Source organism: Gorilla gorilla, chromosome 2 (genome assembly GCF_029281585.2).
Source record: "Gorilla gorilla gorilla isolate KB3781 chromosome 2, NHGRI_mGorGor1-v2.1_pri, whole genome shotgun sequence".
Taxonomy (NCBI): Eukaryota; Metazoa; Chordata; class Mammalia; order Primates; family Hominidae; genus Gorilla; species Gorilla gorilla.
In genome coordinates, this window is record NC_086017.1 from 52,451,156 (window position 1) to 52,478,853 (window position 27,698).

Here is a 27,698-nt window from a genome sequence, read left to right on the forward strand (position 1 = left end):
CCCACCACTGCAGCCCTGTGCAGGCTTAAACACCCTGGCAGCATATGGGGCTTTAGAGCCCCCAAAGGCCAGCCTTCTTAACCTTGTCATGTCAACTGCAGGGCTGGGCAAGGCCAGGACAAGATCTCCCAGGGGAAATGCAGGCCCACCCCATTCTCCCAGAGCTCTCAGAACTGACTGCTGACACAAGCAACCCTCTTTTTAAAACAATTCCTTATTATCCCTATACCTAACTCCCAAGCTCCTGGTCCCTTGTAAGCAGCCATTCAAGTGTATTTAACATGTATCTTTTTGCATATATCCTCCCAAAATATTTTATGGTCTTGTATGCATATATTTCTTATCATATAACAGTTGTTTTTCACTCAGCTCTAAGTTTTGAGGATTCATCCATGTGATGTTACATCTAAATCTGGTACATCTGCCTGCATCGTGATGCTCCATGGTGAGCCTGCACACTTTCTTTCCATGATGGATACACAGATTGCTTTCCACCAACACCAGTAAGTCTTCAATGAACATGTCCCCTTGAGGATCTGTATAAGAATTTTCCTGGGACAAATAACCAGAAGTCAAATTTCCACTTCACAAGGTGTGCACTCTTAACTTGGGTAAGTAGGCTGTATTAGTTTGTTTAGGCTGCCCTAACAAAGTAGCACAGTCTGGGTGGTTTAAGCAGACATTTATTTTCTCATGGGTTGGGACTTCTACATGTGAATTTTGGGGGAACAGAATTCAGCTCTTAACAGTGGCATGGCTCTGCAGATGGGCGGTGCCTCTCTACTCACTGCCACCTCGCACAAAGTCCTACATCTCCACACTCCCTCTTGCACTTAGTGCCATCCAGCTTTGCAAGATTTGCCAAACTCATAGGTGTGAGGTGATGTCTTATTGTTGTTTGAATGTGTATTAATGATTTAAAATCTCTTCATATGCTTATTAGCTTTTTAGGTTTTCTCTTCTGTTAATTGTCTGCACATTTTCTAGTGGGGTTGCTCTTTCTTGCTGATTTACAGGAATTTCTTCTGTTATTAATCCCTTAGTGGTTTCTGGCATCATAAATATCTCCTCCCATTCTTTTAACTTTGCCCATGAAATCCTTATTTGTATATAGTCAAATTCATCAATCATTTTGCCTTAAGGCAGTCCTTTTCCGCCACAAGCCACAAAGATAATCTTCAAGTTCTGCAACATATTCCACAGATTTTGCCGTCCACATTTGACTTAAGAAGTCCTTTTCCACCACAAGCCACAAAGATAATCTTCAAGTTCTTCAATGTATTCCATAGAATTTGCTGACCACATTTGATCCCAGCAATGTCTTGGTGCTGACTCAGCAGAGCCAGGTGGGCTCCTTAGAGCCTCTCCTCCACTAGCACTGCCCAAAGATGCTTGGCAGCTGTCAGGTAGCACTTCTGCTACCTGGCCCCCTTCAAGGGGTAGGCCCCAAGAAAAAAGAAGGCAACTCACCAGCCAGAACTTCTCATCCAGCCCTCCTGGCATAGAAGGAACATCTTTTATTCTTTGTGGGTATTGCCAAGTGGAGGACAGCCACTTGTTTCCTCCTCAGGGGAAACAGAGCTCCAAACTTTACTGTCACTGGCTCCCTAGAACAAGCCTCAGCTTCTCAACCTGAGCAAAAAAGTGGTTGAAGCAGATGGCGTCTGAAAACTATCAACTACCAAATCCCAGCACCCAATAACTCAGATGTTTATTTTGGAAGTCACTGCCTTCCTCCAAAAGATTCTGATTCAGGACAGATGGTGCAGAGACTCTTGGAGAGTGAATTCCCCAATGTGTTTAGAGGATGGTCAGGAGAGGACAGTGCATTTGCTTTCTTTCTGGGAATTTTATTAGCTGCTATAGGAACAGCCTTTGCTAAAGGCCACCTTCCCTTGGCTGGAAACCTGAGGAGGTGGCCAGCAGCTGCGCCCCCTGGTGGCCATTCTGTGGTCAGGCTGGTCCTGGGAGATGAAACTTCACCTTCACAGTAGACAAGAGCCCAAAACACAGAGCACGGAAAGTGCCTGCTGCACATAGCAGGGCAGGGGCAGAGCCTGCAAAGTGGGGAGGCCTCCCAGCCCCCAGGGCATTGTTGTGACTGCTATTTTGGTTGGGGGTTAGTACTAAAGACTATTTGAGCCCTTGCGCCTGTCTAGGCCTCACTGGACAAGATGACCTGACTTTCACTTCTCTCAACAACCCCCTCCCATTATGTCAGGCCCACATCACACCGTCTAGCAAAGGATCCATAACTCAGAATTTTTCACATAAGTGCAAAGACACATGTTAATAAACACTTTAGATTTACTCTGCCATTTCTGAAGCCACCTCATTTAATTTATGTATACATAGGATATAAATGGCTATACATTTTTACATACTTTTATACAAGTTTAGGTTGTACTACTGTGAGTTTGTTAAAATGTACCCATTATTTACTCAAAATATTTATTGTTACAAGAAAACCGTAAGAAGCTTGTGTAACATGAACAGCAAGTACTTAAAATGAATATGTAAAGTAAATGGTTTTGCCCTGACTAAATCAGCCTCAGTATTTTATGCTTTTAGTAGAAAAGCCCATTAAACAAAATAGAATCCTGGGGGATCAAATCATATGAATGGTTCATGAAATAACACTTCTGAAGCAACCCCAGAATCATATAAATGTAAGGGTTAAAGAAGGTCATATGTACTAAGCATGGGTCAGAGGAATAGAAAGGATTTGTTAATTTTACCCTAAATAAAAGGTGCTTGTGGGCAACAGCTCTGCCATCAATACACATGGGCAGATGTTTCCGAATCCAGCCATTCCCAGATTTCACTGACAAACCCTTTCCCACAGGTTCCCTGCTGATGAGATTTCCCCAGCAGCAGAAGTTTGACATCACTGCTCCCGGATGGGAGAATCAGAGCTCTCCTCATTTGGGTCAGGGGTGGCTGGCTCACGAGTTTGGTCCAACCAGCAGAACCAGCTCCTTGGATCCTGGAATAAACCAAACATCAATGGTACCATGCGCTCTGTGCCCAGGGAGTGAAAGGCAGGTCCAGGGTGGGAAGAAGAGGGGCTGCTACCTTTTGGAGTGAAAAAAATGAGGTTGTTTACACTGTAGTATAACAAAATGCCTTTTTGTAAAGGCCAGAAGAAATGGCTGTGCTGTGCTGCCTGAAGCAGAAAAACCTTCATGTACTAGGTGAATGTAAAGCCTTTCTCCTCCCACACACAATGGATTCACCCAGTATTACCCTCCACTACCACTTTTGACCCTCATAACAGCACCCTGGGGAGGGGGGGAGATTGATGTTATCACCATTTACCAGATGAGGAAACTGAGGCCTGATGGGCAGTGATTTGTGCACTGCAACATAGGACTCAGTGAAGAGCCTAGCCAGCTGACGGTCAGCTGACTGTTGCACTCTTTCCCTCACCTTATCTCTCAAGGGCACAGCTACACTCTTTCTCCACCATTATTAACACTCACAGGGCACAGGTAGAGCGTCCCCAGACCTGTGCAATATTCTACACGAAAACATTTGGAATGTGAGCAATGTCTGAACAGGGGCTTGCCAGGCACATCTGATTACCATAAATGCTCCCACCCCTGCCTGTCCTCACTTGTGCTGCACTGTGCAAGCAAGCAGCAGGTTCTCAGAAGGCCACTGTCCTGCATGTTACAATGAGTGGCCAACTCCTTCACAGAACAGCAAATAGCAGCCCTGGCTACAAGGTGCAGTGTGCAACCCCCATATGCCAAGGGGCAGCTGCTATCTTCCAGCAGAGAGAGAACCCCCAGCTCTGCTCCCTAACTATGCCCTGCTTCCTGTGCCTCACACAGCCAGCCTTGCTGCTGGCCTGCTGGCTGTTGTCTTTGACTCTGAGCTGTGCTGACCACCAAGAGTGTTACTCCTCTCCAAGACTTGACTCCCAGGCATGGGTGGGAGAGTTGAACCTCAATGCAATCTGCTCCCACTCTGAAGCTCGTCTACCCACCCCATTTGTTACAATTAAAGATGGTTTTCTCATCCCTCCAGAGAATCCAGTTTCAGCCTCTGTCTCCAGAGCTGGAGTGTATAGGGCAGAGGTAGAAAGAGGCAGGAGAGTTGGAGAACAAGAGCACCTAGAAAAGAACAGAGGAGCTCAAGCTCATTTAATCAAAATGCTTAAATGTTTTAATTCCAGCATTCTCCAGAGTTCACAGAAAAGAGGGATGCAAGCCCAAAAAGCAAAAGCAGGAGCTTATGGTCACATGCCTCCAGCTGCAGGCAGTGGGGCCTCTGGTACTGAGAGGGAATGCCACCCGAATATGCCCCAGCTGTCTCCACCCAGGAAAAGGAAAGCCAGGTATAGTCCTCATCACAGTAAGACTAGCCTAACAGGGGAAAACAGATTTACATGTTTCATTCATTAGCATATTAGGGAAGGGGAAACCTTTTGGGCTCTGGCCCCGTGGTTGGGAAACCCTTCCTAAGAGCACGGAGCCACACTCTGGCCTTGATACAGTAGATGGGACTTAACACACTTTGATGCTCAAGGCCTTGCAGCATCTGATACCAGAAGGCACCTCTAAAGTTTTGTTTTCAACATTATTTCATCTATTCCCAGATCTAGTCCAGTGAGGTCAGCTGCAGAGGTAGCATTTAACTATTGGGAAAACAAAAGTGCTACAACAACAGTGAGTCCATGGTGGAGTGAGGATAACTCCTGGGATTTGGAACCAGTTTGCTGGTATCAAGGATCACACAAGAGGCTATAAACCTCCAACCCTGAACCAAGTCAAACCTAAGCCTGGGGATTTCCCTCGGATGAAATCACCAGAATGTCTTTCCTATTTTCAGTCTCTTCCTTCAGTGAGCTGAGGATTCTTTTAGCTAGCTGGATTTCAGTCAAACAATGTTTTTGTGGTCATTACTTGTACTGTTTTTCTAGTGCATCTTTTCCCTTTTGTTTGCAAAAGTCAATCTCACCCCATGTAGATGTTAACTGATATCCACACATTCGACCTGGTGTGGATAACATCTCTGGTAGTGCCTCGGTGGTCAGGAAGCATTACCAGGAAGGACTCATCTTCAAGGACCGTTTCTTTACTGCCTGCTGAATATGGATCATAGGCTCAGATGCCCAAAGCACCTAGGGTACAGGTCTACACAGCAACCCAATGCCACACAGGAAAAGAAAACAGTCCATTTTTAAGCCGTTCTTACCGACTTTTTTTTTTTTTTTTTTTTTTGAGACGGAGTCTTGCTTTGTCACCAGGCTGGAGTGCAGTGGCTCGATCTCGGCTCACTGCAACCTCCACCTCCCGGGTTCAAGAGATTCTCCTGCCTCAGCCTCCTGAGTAGCTGGGGCTACAGGCACAAGCCACCGTGCCCAGCTAATTTTTGTATTTTTAGTAGAGATGGGGTTTCACCATGTTAGCCAGGATGGTCTCGATCTCTTGACCTCGTGATCCGCCCACCTCAGCTTCCCGAAGTGTTACTGACTTTTAAAGCTTTTTTGTTCTTCTCATTTAAAACATTTTACCTCCCCTCCTTAACTTCCCATTCTATTTCACCATCTCTTCAAAATTGTCTCCCAGAAAAACTGAAAATTCACCTGCTGGGTATGCAGAAAATTATGCAGATGTGAAATCAGTGTAGAGACAACTTTGGAGTTTATGTCTGAGTATGTTGCCAATATAATTTTCATATTCAGACTTTTTAGAGACAGGGTTTCACTCTGTCATGCAGGCTGGGGTGCAGTGGTGTGATTATAGCTCATGGAAGCCTCAAACTCCTGGACTCAAGGGATCCTCCTGCCTCAGACTCCCAAAGTGCTGGGATTACAGGCATGTGCCATCACATCCGGCTAATTTTTTGTTTGTAGAGATGAATCTTACTATGTTGTCCAGGCTGGTCTCAAACTACTGGCCTCAACCGATTCTCCTGCTTTGGCCTTCCAAAGTGCTGGGAATACAGGCATGAGCCATCATGCCTGGCCCATATCCAAATATTTTATGTTTGGTCAAAAATAGAAAATTCTATTATAAAAAATAAAGTTACTATGGCAACATTTTCCCAACATAGTTCCCAGTATATAAACTTATTTTTCTTAAAATGATAACAAGGTAGCTCAATAACAATACAATACCAGTGATAACCAAATATAACTGAATTTTTCTAAAACTACATTCTTACATTCCCTATCTACTCAACTCTTGTAATGGTTTTCCACTTTTAAAAACTATCAAAATAGGATTTTTAAAAATTTATCAAGACTACATAATGCAGTTGAACACGCAAAGTGTTCCATGCAACTGTGATTGAACTATTCAGATTCCAGACTTCTACCAAGAACAATCCAAAGAGCAAACTCCCAAAATGACCTCCTGCGTGGTATAAAACAAGCCAGGCTGAAATTTCAGGAAACTTAAGGGATCTTATCCAGAACCATATTTTGGAAAACTGTGATCAATCAATTTTTTGACAGTGAAAGAGAGTAACTTTCCAGAGTATGTGTTAATTATGTCTCTATCAAGCTTTAAAAAGTTAACAGCTACTTAACTCTTGTTCATAAAAAATGAGGCCCTCAAGCTAATTAAGATGACTGGGAAAGGTGCAGAGGAGTAATTAATTTTGGAGGCGCTCTGGGAACAGGTACACAGGGTACAGTAGTTATCATCATTAAAATAACAGGCACTCAGCTCTACTGAAAAGGCTGATGACAGCAGCCCCTCCCAAGCGGATCTGTAAAGTGCCACTGAATCCATGTTCATTCACCTACTCCAGGTTGTGGTCAATTGTAAGTAAACCTGAAATTCTCATTTCTGCTCATGCTGACAAACTTATCATCTAGTAGTACTGGTTATTCAATTAATTTTTAAAATATTCAGATATACCCTGCAAATAAATATAAAACATCTCTGTACCCAAACAGTCCCACCAGCATAAAAGGTTACATATAAATTAAATAAACTCAGATTTCTTAACCATTTTCTCAGCTTAAGTTTGCCCTCACCCTAAATGAAGTCCAATTTATATCCAAAATATAATTAAATATTCCAAAGGTATATCGAACCTAAGATATCGAAAAAATGTAAACAAAATTTATCTAGCTTACATTTATGAACCATATTTTTAGGTTTTTAATTCATCCTGTACTGACCCTCTGGAAAAAAAAAACTAATCAAGTTATATTTAGACTGAAAGCTGATTTGGATTTTAAAGTGGTTCCTTGGAGACAACTCCCAATTACTAAAACCAGTGTTATTGAATCAAGTGGTTTACTGTATCATTCAACTTAAAAGACCAAAATATTTCCTTTCTCTCTTCCAATAAAGCTCTTTCTGGATGAGCCCCCAGATCCAGCTGTCCTAAGTAAACGTGCTGAACTGGATGGAGATCCTGCAGTAATGCTTGGCACAGAACCAAGGCTGGGTATCAAGCAACCTCATGACTTCCACTGCAACTGTTTAACATCCCCAATTCCTGGTTTTTCAGTCCAGTTGGCTGAAAAGGATGGAAACTGGAGTGTAAAGTAGAGAAGCAGAAAGAGAAACATAGATTGATCCTCAAAAGAAAATCAAAGAATCCATTCATCACAGTGTCATCCTCATACTCCACAGTCAGACTGCTTCTCCTGAAGCTGCCTTGTTAGTATCTGATATGAAGACAGAAAAGCCACTCCTATGTGGAAAAGGATTTGCCAGAGGTTCCTCAGCCCGTGCAGGTACATGTTGCCCAGGCAAATAAAGAGCAGCATAAGCACCACCTTCATAGTCCTGGCTGGACTGTAGAACAGGTACAAATAACACTGAAATGAGACCAGAAGAGGAATTCCAATCAGAGATAAAATGGCCACTAGATCATATGCAAAATTCACCTCCCACAGCTTCCATGAAGAGTGTCATTTCCCTCACATTAGCTGATTAAACTGAATTCATTACAGTAAAGCGTGGACCCACTGGTTAGGCTGCTGCTAATTATTGGATGAAAGTGAGGATTTGGAAGATTAAAGGAAAGTGAAATAGATGTCACAGGAAGAATCAGTGCATGGCACATCTGAAAGAAGTTAAAGAAATAGACAGAAATGACCAGGCTGTTGGCAGTAGAGAAAGAAGAGCTGCACGTAAGCTGCAGACAGCCAGGCTGCAGACAAGGGACCCTAACGTGACTGACTGGCCCCCCAGTGAAGTTTTCCTTCAGGGAGCCAGGACAGGCAAGCAAGCTGGTGAGAGAAAGCCATGCTTTTACTATTTTGGTTTCTCCTGAGCCACGACTACATTGAGCACCACTCTTCCCTTGGGCACCCTCCTTATCATGTCTTTCAAAGCATCTCTGAGTCAGGGAAAGGTCTCACAGCAGGGAGAGTGACTGGTATTTTGTGTATGACTATCACACATAAAAGGGGCCATTCTTGTTCTGCAAAAGGTGGAAACGGCATTTTGGTTCAATGCTTTGTTTTTTTTTTTTTTTTAAAAAGGACATCGCTGAACATGGATCAATCTGACAAAGGTTCAATCTACAGAGGGAGGGAGTGAGCTATCCAACTAGGAACACAGTTGAAGGAATGAGGTGGAACTGTACAATCCCTGCAGTCCTAAAACATAGCTCTAGGAAACTGCCACTGGCTATGTCCAAGGTCTTGGAGACTTGTTTTCTAAAAAATGAGTGCATTTTCATGGGTTGAAAATTTCTTTTTGCATAATCAGGTAATGCTTTTTCATTTTTTTTAGGCAATGTCTTTCTCTGTTGCCCAGGCTGGAACGCAGTGGCGTGATCTCAGCTCACCGCAACCTCCACCTCCAGGGTTCAAGCAATTCTCATGCCTAAGCCTCCCAAGTAGCTGGGACTACAGGTATGCACCACCACACTCAGCTGATTTTTGTGTTTTTATTATAATAGAGATGGGGTTGCACCATGTTCCCTAGGCTGGTCTTGAACTCCTGGCCTCAAGTGATCCACACATCTTGGCCTCCCAAAGTGCTAGGATTACAGGCATGAGTCACCACACCTGGCCTGAGTAATTCTTAAGAATAAACCATTCTAGGATGTATGTGGAAGAGAAGGAAAGTGTCCTAAGAACAGAAATTTTAATTTTAAAAAAAGGGAGAAAAAATATATATTCAGAGACAGTGCTAAAACCCTAGTCCATACGGAGGACAAGGAAGGAGAATTAGAGCCAGGCTTTCACTAGAATTAACTCTGCCTATGAGGGACTCAAAAGCGCCTCTTTATGCCACCCCTTAGTACACAGCTTATTTGAAAATAACTAATCAAAACTCTCTAGTTAATGTTCTAATGTTTGCTTCAGTTCCTAAAGAACAGGTTTGAGTCAGAAGGTATTACTATTTAAAACAACAACAACAACAACAACAACAACAACAACAACAACAAACAGCAGTTCTTTGACCTAGTCTTATATATGTATATATTTTTTAAAAAATTTTTTGCGGAGGGCAGGCACGGTGGCTCATGCCTGTATTCCCAGCACTTTGGGCGGCCGAGGCGGGTGGATCACAAGGTCAGGAGATCGAGACCATCCTGGCTAACATGGTGAAACCCCGTCTCTACTAAAAGTACAAAAAAAATTAGCCAGGTGTGGTGGTGGGCACCTACAGTCCCAGCTACTCAGGAGGCTGAGGCAGGAGAATGGCGTGAACCCGGGAGGCAGAGCTTGCAGTGAGCCAAGATTGTGCCACTGCACTCCAGCCTGGGCAACAGTGCAAGACTCCGTCTCAAAAAAAAAAAAAAAGAAAAAAAAGTTCAGAGATGGGGTCTTGCTATGTTGCCCTGGTTGGTCTCAAACTCCAGGCCTAAAGTGATCCTCCCACCTTGGCCTTGAAAAGTACTGGGATTACAGGTGTGAGCCACAATGCCTGCCTAGACCTATATTTTAAAAACTACATACACAGATGCTACTTTTATAGAAGGACATTTCTGTGCTTGGACTGTCCTAATAATAAGCACAAGGCAATATCTTGCCACTCACTAGTCAGGCCTAATCCAATCCCCATGAAATCTCATCCCTCCCTTCTGGGAAGTCAAATCCAAACTGCTGGTTTCTGTTCTGCTGCTGTCAATAGCCCCTTGGCCTTGAACAAGGGGCTTTCCCTTTCTGAGCACAAAGTTCTTCCTCTGTAAAATGAGAGGACTGGCCAGGATGGGCCTAAGGTCCTCCACTAAGGGCTTGGTATTGTCCATGATTTGAACCATGACCTTGGTGGAACAAAAATCACATCTAGAAACTTGCTGATAGATGAACAGAAGAACAAAGTAAGGTCATGGATTTAATCCACTGACCAAAATATCGTTTCACCCACCTGGAAAATGCAGGCTACGAAAGGAACAAGAAAAGCCAGAATGTTTCCAATTTCCTCATGGGCAACCTAAAACAAATACAAGGAACACAAGGAAAGGGATATTTAGATGAAAGGAAACACTGTGACATAAAGCACTTTACTCTGCCTTCTGTCTGGTATGGTTGACAGTACAAAATCCCTGGCTGGGTGAGACACAAGTTCCTGTTTATGCACCAGATCAGGGTTAGCATACAATCGTTTTCAACAGCTTGGTCACAGCATGTGCCTCCTGTCACCATGTGATTGTGCTAAGTCTGCAACCTGGAATGATCCGCCAATCCCTCCACCTCTCAGAAACCTAAGCATCTGCTAAGACCTAGCTTTCTCTAATTCCTCCCATCTCCAGGCACTGCTGCCTCCTTAGGATTGCCACCACACACTGTTTTGGGCCATGAGAGCCCCCAAGGCACGGACTATGTCTTAACCATCTTGCTGGCCAGGTACTAATTCTAATGTATACAAACAAACAGACAGTTGGTAAGTATCTGGCTAAGAGCAATCATAAACAATAAGAGTAGAAACCACAACACACATTGATCAAAGACAGGATGTGGTAACAGGCAGTTACCACTCATAACACAGGCCTGCTGCCATTCTCCAAACAGGTCAGTCTACATCAGTCTCCTGAGGTTCAACAACAGTCATGCTTCAGACTTTATCCATTATATGCATGGGTGTGAGTATGGTGGCACTATCTTTAAAAGTAATATCTATTTGTTGATGCTAATAATGGTTCTATACCTCCTCTTTTTTGTTTTTGTTTTCTTTTTTTGAGATGGAGTTTTGCTTTTGTCGCCCAGGCTAGAGTGCAGTGGCGCAATTTTGGCTCACTGCAACCCCTGCCTCCCAGTTTCAAGCGACTCTCCCACCTCAGCTTCCTGAGTAGCTGGGATTACAGGCATGCGCCACCACGCCCAGCTAATTTTGTATTTTTAGTAGAGATGGGGTTTCACCATGTTGATCAGGCTGGTCTCAAACTCCTGACCTCATGTGATCCACCCACCTCAACCTCCCAGAAGTGCTGGGATTACAGGCGTGAGTCACCACACCCGGCCGATACCTTCTTGAAATACTTCTTAAAATACTTCAAAATTTTAAAACTGTTTTTAAAAAGCACTGAAATAGTAAGTTCCTTTGAAATGAGCAGACCAGTGAAGGAACTTCCTAGTGACATATAATTCTTCGACAAAGACACAAGGAAGGTGGCATCTGCATTATACAAATCAGATTATGGGACAACCTTTTCTCAGGAGAAAAAGAGCCTGAACCTTAAAATCAGAGAATGAAACTTTTGTCCTGGGTAAATAATCCAGTCCCTGGAGTGACTCCTGCGGTCCCAAGAGCCACAGGGTGGTCTAATGTCCTTGTAGCAAATTCTCCATTTCTTACCAATATCTTGGCAGGTCCCTCCTGCCTCTTAGGACAATAGACATAAAAGAGCAACCTTCATATTCATTCACTTACTACAAAGAATAAAATTTATAATAAAATTCATATTAGTTTTGAAAAATTAGAAAACCTCAGTTTTATAGATAAAATGCATCCCTATCACTTTCTTCTATCATATGTCCTTCAATTTAAACTGTTTAAAAAAAAAAAAAAAGGTTACCTCTAAAGAATGTTCTGCAAGGTGAACTCCTCGAATGAGATTCAGGGCAGCACACATGATGTTGAGAATGAGGGAGAGGATACCCAGGGCTGTCACTGGTTCCATTCGGAAATTAGGAGCTTCACAATGGAAAAAAACAAGTGTCTAGTGTAAGTAATTTCTATATGAAAGAAAAATAAATGAAGACATTAACTAGACCTACACTAATGATAGGTTCACTATGTTAAACATAGAATTACAAACATATTAATTGTAAAAGCAGCAGAAGTTAGAGGTAAAAAAGGCAAGAAATGATGGACAGAGTGGATGTGGGTATTTGAGTAAAGTTTCTTCCAGAAAAAGGCTCTTTTCCAGGCAAGCACAGATTTTTCAAGTGCTTAATTTCTTTTCTATCTAAAGCAGTGGTTCTCAACCAGGGGCAATCTGCCCCCCAGTGGATATTTGGCAATGTCTGGAGTCATTTCTGGTTGTCACAACTAGAGACAGGCTGCTACTGGCATCTAGTGGATAGAGGCCAGGAATGCTTCTAAACATCCTACAATGAATGCACAGGACAGCCTCCAAAATAAAGAATTATCTGATGCAAAAATGTCAATAGGGATCAGGCTGAAAAATCCTAAAACAATTTTTGGCACACACCTGTAATGCCAGCACTCTGGGAGGCTGAGGCAGGCAGCAGATCACGTCAGCCCAGGAGTTCAAAACCAGCCTGGGCAACATAGTGAGACCCTGTCTCTACAAAAAAAAAAAATACAAAAAATTATCCAGGCATGGTGACACATACCTGTAGTCCCAGCTACCTGGGAGGCTGAGGTGGGAGGATCACCTGAGCCTGGGAGGTTGAGGCTGCAGTGAGCCATGATTGCGCTCCTGCACTCAAGCCTAGGCAACATAGCGACCTTGTCTCAAAAAAAAAAAAAAAAAAGTTCAGGCACAGTAGCTCATGCCTGTAATCCCAGCACTTTGGGAGGCTAAGGTGAGAGGATCACTTGAACTCAGGAGTTCAAGACCAGCCTGGGCAACATGGTGAAACCCCATCTCTATTAAAAAAAAAATACAAAAATTATCCAGGTGTGGTGGTATGTGCCTGTAGTCCCAGCTACTCAGGAAGCTAAGGTGGGAGGATAGCTTGAGCCCTGGAGGTGGAGGTTGCAGTAAGCCAAGATCCCACCATGGTACTTTAGCCTGGGCGACAGAGCAAGACCCTGTCTCAAAAAAAAATTAAATAAGTAAGTAAATAAAACAGTTTCTTATACTACCAGAGAGGACCAAGGCTTTATTTGTAATTGGTTGTCAAATGTTTAAAGCATTTCTATTATATGCCTCAACATTCAACTTGTCCTCTTTCTCTGACAATAACAATATGCGATGTCACGTGCACTTCTAGAGCAATTCACAGCAAATGCAATTTTTAAAATTCTAAAATAATTGGAAAGAGGGAAACATTGATTATTCAGGTTACAAGCTGTTTCTAGAACTATAATTAGAACAAATGCTCATTTTCTCTGTAAAGATAACCACTGAAATTGATTTTGGTTCACACAATTAAATGGTGTCCCTCCCATTCTCTCGCTATACTCCTTTCTTACCCTTATATTTCACACACACACAAATACCTCGCCACAATCCAACTTATGCCTATTGTTAGTGTGTTAGAGTTTCCACTGAGCAATTAAAAGTTACTGTTACAACAGAATATGCTACCTGTAAAGATTCTAGCCTCAGGACAATAGGGTAAATCAAATCACAGTAAAATGTCCTAGAAAGACGGGCAAGGTGACACTTTCTGGATTTGCTCCTCTTGTCTAAGTGTTTAAAAAACAAAACACACATTACAAAGATATGCCTGCATTCATATATGGTAAGGGAAAATCTTGGAGCTCAATTACCCAGTCTTCCTTTTACAAAAATTAAGTTTATTCTCAACATAAACTAGAACCACTTACTGACTGGAATGAGAGCCAATCCAAGTATTGGTTGAAACACATTAAACTAAAACACAAAGTTAAGTCAAAACCATGAATATAATACATCACTTTTAAAATTCAAGAAATGAGTTTAGCATAAAACAGTTAAAAACAAAGTAATTAAGACTATTATAGTGTAGACAGTTCTTTTAGCAAAGGATTCAGCTCTTATGCCATTATAGAATTCTTCGAATGTAAATATCCAATTTAATTAAATATTAGTTTAATTGTATGTAACTATAAACAGGAATGCAAAAAATCATACTTTGTTATGTGATAAGCATTAAGTGGCTAATGACATTAATGACAAAGGCATGGAATGTCAGCACACTGTGATCACGTTCATTAAGACCTCTTCCTTCACATGAGGTCTCTGAAATCCACAGGGATAGAGGGAGATCCCAGGTCTCAGAGACAGCCAGACAGTGAGAATGTTAGAAGCCCTGGCTCCAGCCCCCTGTCCAACGCTCTCATCCCCATTGTCCTCCCTCCAACAAGAAGAGTGGGGGTTTCAGATCTACAACATTTCAGTAAATAAGATGATAGGGTTCTCTCTCTCTCTCTCTCTCTCTATATATATATATATATATAAATAAATAATAATTGTTTTATTATTATATATATTTTATATATAATATATATAATACCAATCTATACAGTTCAATAAATAACTTACAGAAAAAGAGAATGAATCTTCTTTATAACATTTAAACTTGTAGTTCTGTCAGAACAACTTGGACTTAAATAAATAAATAAATAAAAACATAAAATTTAAAAATAATAAACTTGTAGACTTCACCCTAATTAAGAAAATAACCTGCCAGCTAAGCGCGGTAGCTCACACCTGTAATCCCAGCACTCTGAAAGGCCGAGGCAGGAGGATGATGGCTTGATCCCAGGAGTTCGAGACCAGCCTGGGCTGTAACATGGTGAAACCTTGTCTCTATTTGAAAAAAAAAAAAAAGAAGAAGAAGAAGGAAAAGAAAAACAAAAATAACCTGCCAAGTCACTCTTCAGCTCCTGAATTTCATCACAATAGCTTCCCCTCAAACCAATCCACTGTCATAATAGTCAATTTTTTTCTTTTTTGAGACAGGGTCTCATTCTGTCACCCAGGCTAGAGTGCAGTGGCTCACAATCATGGCTCGCTGCAGCCTCGACTTCCCGGGCTCAGGTGACTCCCCTACTTCAGTCTCTGCAGTAGCTGAGACTACAGGCACGAGCCACCACCTCTGGCTAATTTTTTGTATTTTTGATAGAGATGGGGTTTTGCCATGTTGCCCAGGCTGGTTTCAAACTCCTGGACTCAAGTGATCCGCCTGACTTGGCCTCCCAAAGTGCTGAGATTACAGGCATGAGCCTCCACGCCTGGCCTGTAGTCAAAGTTTTTATAACAGCCACCAAGAAACAGGATTGGCCCATATTTTTCTCAGCATATTTTATACTACTCCCTCTCCCCAAAAAATAGCTTTCTAGTGAAAAAAAAATCAACGTCCATTTGAAACACATAATATCACTTCATCAACATCAGGGAACAACAAGCCACTTACCAGGCTCCAAGTGCATCGGTGTGTGACCATTCATCACCCCATTTGCCACATCTGTGTCCTCCAGAGTGAGAACCGCTGGAGGCTGCAACTTGAGCTCCTCCTGAATTTTTTCCAAGCTGCACTCCATCTGAGAGGAACTTACATAGTTAAAATGCCACTTCACTTTCTGAATGATGCTGTCTGCAAAAAGAGAGCAACACAAGTTAAGCATTTTCATCAGAATGGATATTATAAGACAATATGTACAAAATGAAGTTCACATTTCTTTTTTTTTGAAGATAGGGTCTCACTGTCGCCCACTCTGGAGTGCAGTGCAGTGGTGCGATCACAACTCACTGCAGCCATGACCTCCCAGGCTCAAGTGATTCTCCCACCTAAGCCTCCCAAGTAGCTGAGACCACAGATGTGTGCCACCACACCTGGCTAATTTTTTTCATTTTTAAATTGTTTTTCTGTAGAGACAAGGTCTCACTGTATTGCCCAGGCTGGTCTCAAACTCCTGAGCTCAAGGGATTCTCCTGCCTCAGCCTCCCAAAGTGCTGGGATAATAGGCGTGAACCATTGCACCCAGCTGAAGTTCACATTCTAAGAGCTAATAAATCAGCCAGATTCTGAAAAGCGTCAAGTTAAACACAAAGGCCAAATGATTGCTAATATGAACACTGTCTGATCAATCTCTTCAGAGCAGGATAATTAAAATGCGATTGACTAAAAAGGCAATAATGCATCACAGAACCTCAGTGATGAGAGAGTCAGGGGGAAAGGGGCATGCGTCTCAGCCCCTTACCACTTCTGATAGTACGGTACAACCCTAGGCAATTTACAGAATATTTCTAAGCTTGAAAAATGGAGACAGTTATTCCTGACCTGATTAACTCAAAAAAAAAGGGCTTGTTCGAAAAAAAATACAAATGAATATGTTGTGGAAACTAGGATTATATATTTGAAAAGTATTCATTTTAATTCTTAAATTTATGTTAGTATAAATCCATTATCACATCTGAACAGTTCTTGAAGTGAAGTTTCATACATACTGGCAAAGCAAAATCATGTATAATTCTACTCTCAAGTGTACTTTGACTCATTCTACTCCCACTCAACAATGAGCAAACATGATGCTGGAAAAGGGGCTCCCATCAGATCAAGCACATGGCTTTAGAAGGAAGGCACATGCAGAGATAAGGGGAGAGAAGAACACAGGTCTACCGAGCTCCAAATCAACTCACAGCCCAGGGATGATGCAGCTGTGGTCTGTTTTAGACTAGCAGCCCTCTTCAGAGAAAGAAGTGTGGCCCAGAGCACAAGCTTGACTAAGACCTCACAGGGAGACTCAGGGACAGAACTCTACCAGGCTGGAGCCTGCCTACCAGGGTGACACCAAAAGAGGGTGCTAGCCCCATTCCTGATGGGCTAGCCAGTAGAACACATGAAGGAATGTGAGGGCTATGGCAGGAGTAGCCAGAAAGCCTAAGTGGCAACACTTCCAGGTGCTGGTTCTGCCCCCTGACCATTTATAACAAATGCTGCCAAACCTTTGTTTAAGAACATCACAGAGTCAGCAGCTGTTTACACGGGGAGCACAGACTGTCCCCCAACTCCCATCTCCATTCCTCTTCTCCCAAGAGCTCAAAATGACCCACACCTGACCAAAATAGGGCACACACTGATTATTGTGCTGTGTTCCAAAGTCTCTAAGCCTCAACAAGGCCTTTCTGGCAGAGCCTGGAAAAGAAGTATCATTTTCCAGAGCAAACTTCTGGGTCAAGGAACTGTTTTTTTCTTACTTCCAAACCACCGCAGACTGATATTTTGATTTAAAAAAAGCAATAAAAAATAATCACAGGAATGTCAAATTACTGTAAGAATTTCTAAACACCAGTTCTCACTTTCTGTGCTTACCTCCTGATGGTAAACACCCTTTGAGCAGTAATGCTCTGGGGCAGGGGTCAACAAAAGTTTCTTACAATGCCAGTTAGTAAATATTTTAGGTTGGTGGCTACATGGTCTCTGTCACAACCCAACGCCGCTGTCGTGGGGCAAAAGCAGCCACAGACAACATGTAAAAGAATAAGCATAGCCACGTTCTGCTTTATTTATAAAACAGGCGGCTGGCCTATGGGCCATCGTTTGCTGACCCCAGCTTCAGAGAGCTGTGGGTTATAACCTACACGTTTCACCCTTCCTCCACCCTGCCCCCAGGCTCTGTGGAGATGAAAAGCCAGAGTGTTAAACCTTGACGCTTTCCGGGACACTTCAATTGCTGTGAAATCTCATGGTACAAGTGTGTTCTTCAATGACATGTTTTTGCATCTCCAGTGGTTTTCCCTGATGGTCAAAGCCAAACCTAAACTGTAAATTCTACACATATAACACCATGGAAGAGAACAATAAATATGAAAGAGGGTTACAAACCAAACTCAAGAAAAGCGTATGGCCTGGAGGCTAGGCCAATGCAGGTAGTGTCATAGGAAGCTGTGAATTCCCACCACAGGGTCTCCAGGAAGCAGAAGGCCATGGCTGCTGGACACTGGCAGGAGCAGATAGCCATGCAGGCCACGTCCCCAAAAGAAGAAAAACTGAAACAAAAGGGCAATATCTGTATTACCAGGAAACAGTCCCATGTATTCCCATCCCACACCCAGACACAACCTTACCTCAATTCTGCACTTGCTTGGCTTTAAACAGTCCTGTAGCTGTTTGCTGCAGGTATATTGTCTCTTCAGTTCGACCTATTCCTGAGACTGTCTTTCTTCCACTTCCTTTAAAATGTCTAGTAGTCTTAGTCAATGACAGCCTGTGATCACTCTTATTTATTCATGCATGAGGGATGCATATTCTATTGGGGGAATTAGCCTCAGACTTCTCCACATCTATTGAGAAAACGTTTTTCTTCTTTAATCTACATCAACAGATTTCCTAATGTTAAATGATCCTGGCATCCTAAAATAAGCCCTTGTTGGATCTAAGTTCCTACATATTCATAAACATACAACTGCTGGATTTAGTTTGCTAACATTTTAATTGGGACTTTTGTGTCTATGCAAATAAGACTGGCCTATAATTTTCCTTTCTTACACTGTCTTCATCTGATTGTGGTATTTAGGTTATTTTGGTCTCATAAAATAAATACAGGGCTTTTCTTCTTTTTCTACTCCCTTTTGGGCTGTCATGCAATCATTTCAAGTTCAGGGTACAGGGGTTCTAGGTCACCTATCTGTGTGTCTACTAACTCCCACTCACTGTGGAATGTCTCCTCTTGTGTTTTGTCATTTTTTGCTGAGAGTTCATCCCTATGGGACTTTTTTTTGTAAGAATCCCCTGAAGCCCAAGTTGTGGCACACTTCTTCCAGTGTGGTTCTGCATTTGCTCTGGCTGGCTACCATAGCAGTGTCATCACTCTGGGACCAATACTGATGTTTCAACCTTGGCTTAGGAATTCCTAGACTTTGGGGAGTATACACTCCAACTTCAACCTTTTACAAGGCGCAAGAACAACATTTCAATTTCTTAGGTGAAATTTATTTTTCCTTCCCACACAAAGCCAAGTAGAGGTGAGTTACCCTGTATCAATGGGAAAACTATTTCCCTCACCTATCACCATTCCATTAGGTTGTGGCCTGACAAGAACTTTCCTTTATGCAAGAGTGTTTTGTTTTGTTTTGTTTTGTTTTTTTTGACACAGGGTCTCACTCTGTCATCCATGCTAGAGTACAATGGCACAATCTAAGCTCACTGCAGCCTCAACCTCCCAGGCTCAAGCCATCCTCCCACCTCAGCCTCCCGAGTAGCTGGGACTACAGGTGTGCGCCACCACACCTGGCTAATTTTCGTGTTTTTGTAGAGATGGGGGTCTCTCTATGTTGCCCAGGCTGGTCTCGAACCACTGGGCTCAAGCAATCTGCCTGCCTCAACCTCCCAAAGTGCTGGGATTACAGGCGTGAACCACTGTACCCAGCCACAAGGGTCTTGTTCTGACACTCCATCCTATGTAAGCCCAAACCAAGCTCCAATTTTATGGTGACTGGATGCCAGGAGCCTCACTGTCCGCTCACACACTTACTACCTTAATATTCTGCCCCCCTTTCATTTCTAGCATCTTAGGATTTCTTTCTTTCAAGATTAACTACACATTTAAAGTAATTGTCGATATATATTTACCCTCATTTCTGGATGTTTTCAGCAGGACGGTTTTTAGGTTATGTTGTTCTACCAACTTTTTGAAACTGTAACTCCCTATATAAAAACTTTTCCAATCTAAAAAAAAAGGACAACTCTCCTCCTTATGGAAGAAATCCTTCAGAAGGGTCTAGGCCACTCTAGGATGGAGGTGTTTCTATTTGAAAGAGGACCCCTGGTGTGGGTTGAGTTTGTCCCCCCAAAAAGATTTACTGATGTCCTAACTCAAAGAAATAGAGTCTTTGAAGATGTAACCAAGATAAAATGAAGTCATACTGGATTAGGGTGGGCCCTCATCTAACGATTAGTATACTTATATGAAAGGAAATTTGGACACAGAGACAGAAGGAAGAAGACCATGCGACCATGGAGACAGAGCCTGCAGTAACACATCTACAAGCCAAGGAAAACCAAGGATTGCCAATGACTGCCAGAAAGTAGCAGAGGTTTAGGAAGGATTCTTCCTTAAAGTTTGTAGAGGGAACATGGCCCTGCGATACCTGTGAGAGAATGAATTCTGTTGTTTGAAGCCAGTTTGTGGTCATTTGTTATGGCAGCCTTAAGGAACTAACACACTCCTTACTATTAAAAGCTATGGTACTGCTCACCTGTAAGAAAAGAAAGTCTATTTCCTCTGCGAAAATAATGGTAAATATTTAATTAAAAATTACAAATGAGTAGAACATTTTTTATTCCTTTTTCCAAAATACTACTGAAGTATCCAGGATTTAAATCTGAAGTCTTAGACTTCTTTTTTCTGTGAAAAATAGCCTTTAACAGAGAAAAGCTTTCCTATTTGAAGTACAAATCAGTTAATCACAGCATAGTAAAGGAGAGACCATCAAGGACAGCATGTTCAGCATGTCCAGAGAAAGGGGCTGCACATGTGGGCAGGTGCAACTCAGTGTTTGCTCCTAAACATCCAGAGCCCACATCACCAGGTGACAGCTGCATGTGCCTATTATTTGTCACCCCCTTCAGGACATGGCCCTTCTAGCCTGACATTACCACCTAGCCTGGGGTCAGGCCTGGACTTTTCCTTTTGTTTTTATAATTCTGAGACTTAATTCCCCTAAAAGGACCTCAGCTTAGCAGGTCAACTAAAAATTTACTATTCAAGGCCGGGTGCAGTGGCTCACGCCTGTAATCCCAGCGCTTTGGGAGGCCGAGGCGGGAGAATCACGAGGTTAGGAGCTCGAGACCATCCTGGCTAACACGGTGAAACGCCGTCTCTACTAAAAATACAAAGAAAAATTAGCCAGGCATGGTGGCGGGCACCTGTAGTCCCAGCTACTCGGGAGGCTGAGGCAGAAGAATGGTGTGAACCCGGGAGGCAGAGCTTGCAGTGAGCCGAGATCGTGCCACTGCACTCCAGCCTGGGCGACAGAGCGAGACTCCGTCTCAAAAAAAAAAAAAAAAAATTTACTATTCAAGGAGAACAAAAGGGGGCAAGGCAAGGTGGCTCATACCTATAATCCCAGGGCTTTGGAAGGCCAAGGCGGGAGGATCACTTGAGCCTAGGAGTTCAAGACCAGCCTGGGCAACATGGCAAGACCTTGTCTCTAAAAAATAAAAATAAATTAGCTGGGTATAGTGGTGTGTAGACTCAGCTACTTGGGAGGCTATCTATCAATCAATCAATCTATCTAATCTACCTATCTATCTGGAGACAGAGTTCCAGCTACTTTGGAGGCTGAGGTGTGAACATGGCTCACTGTGGCCTCGACCTCCTGGGCTTGAGCAATCCTCCCACCTCAGCCTCCCAAGTAGCTGGTATAGGTGCACCCTAACACACTTGGGTAATTTTTAATTTTTTTGTAGAGATGGGGTCTTATCATATTGCCCAGGCTGGTCTTGAACTCCTGGGCTCACGCGATCTTCCCGCCTCAGCCTCCCAAAGTGCTGGGATTACAGGCGTGAGCCACTGCACCCAGTTGAGACCCTGTCTCTAAAAAATAAAATAAAAAATAAAAATATAAGGAGAGCAAAAGGGACTTGCTAAGTAAAGGTCTAAAACAAGAGAAAATAGACGTAAAATATAACAAGTCATTTTGATATTCTAAAATCTGCCTTGCCCCTGATGCCTCCATAGAATGACTGGCTTCTTGCTCTGAGTCCTAGAACAGGAAATTGTATAACCCATAAGAAGCAGACTTTGGTGCCTAACTGCCTGCATTCAAATCCTGGGCTGACCAGTTACTAACAGTGTAAACTTAGTTAAGTTTTTTTTACCTCAGTTTCCTCCTCTGCAAAACAGGTGTAACACTATTACCTACATCATTAGCCACATAAAACACAGAATAGTGCCTGGCATATAGAAAACACTCAATAATATCAGTTATTGTAACCAGGATTATTGTAATCACTTGATTCCTACTTCCAATGGAACATTTTCCCCACTGTATTATAGTTAGTTATACATTTCTCTTGTTACCTTGTTAGACTTTAAGTTCCTTGAGAAAAGAGACCTACTCTCACTTATTTTTCACTCCCCTGCTCCTGTCACATAATAAAAATTTAAAAATGACCAGGCGCAGTGGCTCACGCCTGTAATCCCAGCACTTTGGGAGGCCAAGGTGGGCAGATCAACTGAGGTCAGGAGTTCAAGAGCAGCCTGGCCAACATGGTGAAACCCTGTCTCTACTAAAAAATACAAAAATTAGCCGGGCGTGGTGGTAGGTGCCTATAATCCCAGCTACTCAGGAGGCTGAAGCAAAAGAATCACTTGAACCCAGGAGGCAGAGGTTGCAGTGTGCAGAGAGTTTGCCACTGCACTCCAGCCTGGGCCACAAGGGCAAAACTGTGTCAAAAAAATAAATAACTAAAAATTAAAAAGTGAAAAATTAAAACATAAAAAAGTGAAAAAATTAAAAAGCAAAGGTATAAATAAAGTATAAATGAAATTTTTTTCTTATTTCTTGGCTTTCTAACTCTCATTATTTTCCCTCCCCACATTATAATCTAGTATCTCCTCCCTCCTTACCTTTTCTCTTCCCCTGCATCTGAGTGAAGAAAAAACTACAAAACTAAAGACATGAACCCAGGTCTCCCAATGCTCATGGGCACTCCACTAACAGAAGTTAAGAGCTGGAGCAGCCACGGCTGGGCGCAGTGGCTCACACTTGTAATCCCAGTACTCTGATAGGTCGAGGCAGGTGGATCACCTGAGATCTGGAATTCGAGACCAGCCTGGGCAACATGGTAAAACCCCATCTCTACTAAAAATATAAAAATTAGCTGGGCATCATGGCGTGTGCCTATAATCCCAGCTACTCAGGAGGCTGAGGCACGAGAACTGCTTGAACCCAGGAGGCGGAGGTTGCAGTGAGCCAAGATGGTGCCACTGCACTCCAGCCTGGGTGACAGAGCAAAACTCTGCCTCAAAAGAAAAAAAAAAAAAAAAAAGTTGGAGCAGCCATTCCTGAGGCTCTAAGAAAACCCATTTCTTTTATGATTCTGTTGTAGACACACATGATCTCAGACCACTGATGCTAGATCTACTTTTAATACACAATGTGATCAGCATAAGATTATCACTACATGTAGTTAAAAGTAATCCAAATTTTGCTAATATTCTGAAAAAGTGAATATGCTCACTTACTGTATACTAAAGTCACAGCCTTCTGCAGAACCTCGACCTGGATACTGGGTCAGTCGCAAGGCTAAACTCTTGAGCCGTCTCCTCCATTCCAAAAAATCTTGGGTGTGGTAAAAATCAGTAGAGGCCGAGAGGGGCAGTCCATCCCTTACCCGTACCACGCAGGCAAAAAAGATCATGGACATGGTCCACAAGAGAAGTCATGAGGACACCTGAGGAAAGCAAGGTCACCTTGTTACTGAGGCTCAAATGACAGTGCCAGAAATACCCCCACCTGTGAAATGCCCACTCTAGGGTTTTTCACCCTCATTCTTACTATAATTGCAAATGTTGCTTTTATTGTTATTTCCCTGGCCTCTACTGCTACATCACTCCCAATTTTCCTCCCTTCATTATCCTCCCTGCCTTTTCTGCACTTGTAATTCTCTTTTTCTTTTTCTCTAATGAGTCTCTCCCTTTCCAGAATTAAGCCAACTGGGATGATGGGGAAAGGAATAGAGAAGAACGGACGCAGGACCAGAGGGCTCAGGACCAACAGTAGTAATGGCAGGTAGCAGGACACAGAGCAAGACAGCCCAAAAGAGACAGGAAGCACCAGACACTGAAGCAGCAAGGATTGATGTCAGTGACCTGTGAACTTCAGGTCACCCATGGAGATAGGCACTAAGCAGTTTAGCTGCCATATCCTCACTTGCAAGGAGATAGAAGAAGGTGGAGAGATTCTGAGCATCTAACCTAATGCTGGTGACAAGGAGAGCAGAAGGCAAAAATGAAACCTCTAGATCATGTCCTTCTGAATTTCTGCAAACGTTTGATACAGAGTCAGTCTTTGAAGTGATGACTGAATCCCTACATATGGCTAAAGGCAATCATTTAGCAAATCATATTACAGTGATATGTGAATACCATGATATGTGAATACCATTAAGAAACAGAAAGAAACAGATCTGAACCCTCGTGGTGCCTTGGGCAGATTAGGAAAGGATGCCTCTCTTGGTGGAAACAGGCCTGCACCATTTCTGCTAGCAGAGCCTGGCTGTGTTTTAGCCCTATCTGTTAACACTGCAGGGTGCTTGTTCAGGGCATAACCTGTACATCTGTGAGTGGCAGCCCTGCAATTAGGGATTAGTGAGGTGGCTATTACAGCTCAGATGAGTCTTTCCAATAGGATGTGTCCACACATCATATTTCACAAATCCTCTACTTGACAGGATCCTCTACTATCAGGCCCTTTACTTGATAGGATGATAACAGGATACCAGTGGACCTCTATTCCAAAGAACTCTAGGGATGCAACCTTATTTGGCATCTCAGTTCTTCATCTCAGAACCCCAAGATGCACACTACTCTTCATCTCTGTACCTCTATGCATTCTTCACTTGTGTCTGCAATGCCACTCCTTTGATCTCTCCATATCCAAATGCAAATCAAAGACTGTCTCAAATCCACCTTCTCAGACTTGTCCAGCTGGAAGTACTTTCTCCCTCTTTTAAATTCTTAGGAAACCTACCTCTTTGTTCTCTATTTTACTGATTTTGCATTTCCACTACCAAAATATAAGTTCTAAGAATAAAGACCATGTCTGGAATGGATGAATGAATGAATAATTATTACCACAATATACATGTAGAAACTGCAGTGATATAAAAACACAAAGGAGGCAAAAAGAAAAATTAGGCTACCAGCCAACAGATCCTACACAGTCCATTTGACCCATTTCTCCACACCCTCCATTGGGGAGTAAAAATGTGAAAAGCCCCAGGAAAAATACGCCCACACATAAAAGCTACTAAGTTTGCAGCACCAACGGCAGGACCAGGTCAACTGCCAGAAGACACTGTGGGTTTTACAGCAGACGCCTAGCCAATGATGAGACCTCAAGGCACCACAAAAGGAATCAGGGGATTCCTTTTGTTCTATCTTCTATACTTTCGTAAGTATTTGAAATATTTAATTTTAAAACATTTTTTAAAAAGAGTTATAGGGCACAAAGCCCTGACAGACATAGGGAAAGGCTACAAGATCAATTTGAGACCAGGGCTTAGGCTCTCAACAATAACTCCAAAAAGAACCATAAGCCAAGATATGAAGACATTGAGGCCAAAAAGAGACAGTCAATGAGATACCAAAACAGTTAGAGACAGGACAGAAACACCCCAAAGCAAAATAAGAAAGGTACTTTTTTGGGAGCCGAGTAAATTGTATGCCCCTCTAAAGGAAAGCAGTGTGCACTGACTCCAACTGTCAATTCCAAACATCCTCTGTAGTTCTGTCTTTATGGAGCATCTACCTTATGCCAGGTATTGTCTTAAGCCAATAAAAAAGAAAAGGGTGACATTTCCAAGCGATGGTAATCAGAAGAACTAGTTTTACCACTCTCTAAAGGACCCAAATGACCCCTCCAGGTTCTCTACTTCTCCATCCTATCCTTTGGTGATCAAACTTGCTTTTCCTCAAATATTAGTATTCAAGATAAATAAATACTCCTCTTGTTTTTTCAGTTCTATCAAGTTACTAGTACTGCAAACTAGTGAAACTCACATCTATTTTTTAAAAGTCTTTTTTAAATATTTGTGATGGTTTAATGAAGATGACACTGTGATACTAACTTGTTTGTGTGTATTTGTGAGTGTATGTGAATGTACAGGATGGCAGCTGCCTGAAGGGTTAAAAGATTTTATAGGCTGCCACGGAAGAGTCTAAGAATGAAGACAACATCCTTGACATTATTTTCCTTTGTAAAAATATACTTTGTATTCTAAAAGATGGAAAAATAATAATACAAAAAGGAAGGGGCTTATCTTTACAGGGATTTGATATTTGTGAATTCAGGTTATGAGCTATTATGAGACAGCCTGTACTCAAATAAGAGATCCGACCACTGCTCAAAACAGAATGAACTTCTGTTTCTGGAAAGATGAAGTAGAAGTACTTTTCCCTACTTCTCCCATGAAATACCCTGGACATTATATATAAAATAAACATTTAAAAATTCTGACCAGCCTGGCCAACATGGCGAAACCCCGTCTCTACTAAAAATACAAAAATTAGCCGGGCGTGGTGGCACACACCTGTAATCCCAGCTACTCAGGAGGCTGAGGCACGAGAATCGCTTGAACCCAGGAGGGAGAGGTTACACTGAGCTGAGATTGTGTCACTGCACTCCAACCTAGGTGACAGAGTGAGACCCTGTCTCAAAAATAAAAATAAAAATTCTGAAAGGTGGAGAAGGAAGAAGACTGGCTAGGGACCTTGGGGTCTGAGGAATGACACAGCTGTGAGTCTGCCGAGTTTGTTTTTTCTTATTTGTTTGTTTGTTTGTCTCACATATCACAGACTGAGTGTTGGAGAAGCTAGCAAGAAATGCCAATGGGTACAGACCAAAAAAAAAAAAAAAGCCAAAAAACTTTGTTCTCTCCAGTCAAAAAAACCAGAAAAGGTAATGAATAGCAAAACAAAAAACTTGCAGATAAAAAACTGCTCTACTCCAGCCAAACATCACAAAAAAAACTGTAGCCACCACACACTTGCCAACGAAGGCCAAGTGAAGAGCCTAGACTTCCACCACTGCCCTGCAGTAATGAAGTGTCCCATTCTCCACCTCCCATCCTGCTGGGGTAGCATCAGAGAAGGCCAAGTAGGGGGCTAGAGGGCAGTAATGAGCCATTCTCTCCCACTGTGTCACTGGGTAGACAGAATTCCTATCTCTCCCAGGCAATGATGAGCAGCCCCTTTCCCCCAGGGTGTTAACAGAGGCCACATAGGGAACCTGGACTTCTACTTCCATTGGGCAGTAATAAGACAGTCCCTTGCTTCCCCTGCTGGAGTGGTGTTCAGAAGGGCCAGCTAAAACAGAAGATTTTAGTAAGATTCAGATCTCAAAACATCCAAAATGTTAAGTTTCAATAGAAAATCACTGGCTATACTAAGAACCAGAAAAATCTCAGCTTCAATGAGAAGAGACATTAATTGATGCCAACATCAAGATGACAGAGATATTAGAATTATCTAACAAAGAGTTTAAAACAGCCACCATAAAAATGCTTCAATGGTCAATCATAAACTGTTTCCCAGGCTAGAATACAGCAGTGCAATCATGGCTCACTGCAGCCTCGATCTCCAGGGCTCAAGCAATCCTTCCACCTTAGCATCCTGAATAGCTGGGAATACAGGCACACACCACCACTTTTTTTTTCTGTAGACACAGGGTCTCGCTATGTTGCTCAGGCTCATCTGGAACTCTCAGGCTCATGTGATCCTCCCACCTCGGCCTCTCAAAGTGGTGGGATTATAGGGGTGAGCCACCACACCCAGCCACTTTTAAAAAATGAAAAATAAAAACTCTCAGTAAAGAAACAGAAGATATAAAAACTAAATGGAGATTCTAGAATTAAAAATAAACCGAAGAGGCCAGGCACGATGGCTCACGCCTGTAATCCTGGCACTTTGGTAGGCCAAGGC

At 42.6% G+C, this 27,698-nt stretch overlaps 1 protein-coding gene across 20 annotated transcripts in view; it reads right to left on the reverse strand.

Moving 5' to 3' along the window:
* Positions 1-667: 667 nt before the first annotated feature.
* Positions 668-27,698, reverse strand: part of SEC22C (SEC22 homolog C, vesicle trafficking protein) — a 54,684-nt gene continuing 27,653 nt past the window's right edge. For 5 of the 20 annotated variants that reach the window (XM_055381377.1, XM_055381375.2, XM_055381376.2 and 2 more), the window contains exons 2-8: positions 23,241-23,449; positions 17,876-18,039; positions 15,464-15,643; positions 14,758-14,856; positions 11,947-12,065; positions 10,299-10,364; positions 2,290-7,789 (exon numbers count right to left, since the gene is read on the reverse strand). In XM_055381377.1, the coding sequence (XP_055237352.1) occupies positions 7,589-7,789; positions 10,299-10,364; positions 11,947-12,065; positions 14,758-14,856; positions 15,464-15,643; positions 17,876-18,039; positions 23,241-23,422 (1,011 nt within the window). In that variant the 5' untranslated portion in view covers positions 23,423-23,449 and the 3' untranslated portion in view covers positions 2,290-7,588. Of the gene's footprint in view, positions 7,790-10,298; positions 10,365-11,946; positions 12,066-14,757; positions 14,857-15,463; positions 15,644-17,875; positions 18,040-18,117; positions 18,334-21,108; positions 21,202-23,240; positions 23,450-27,698 lie in introns of those variants that run through there. The other 15 variants (XM_055381387.2, XM_055381383.1, XM_055381384.2 and 12 more) reach the window with 5 other exon arrangements.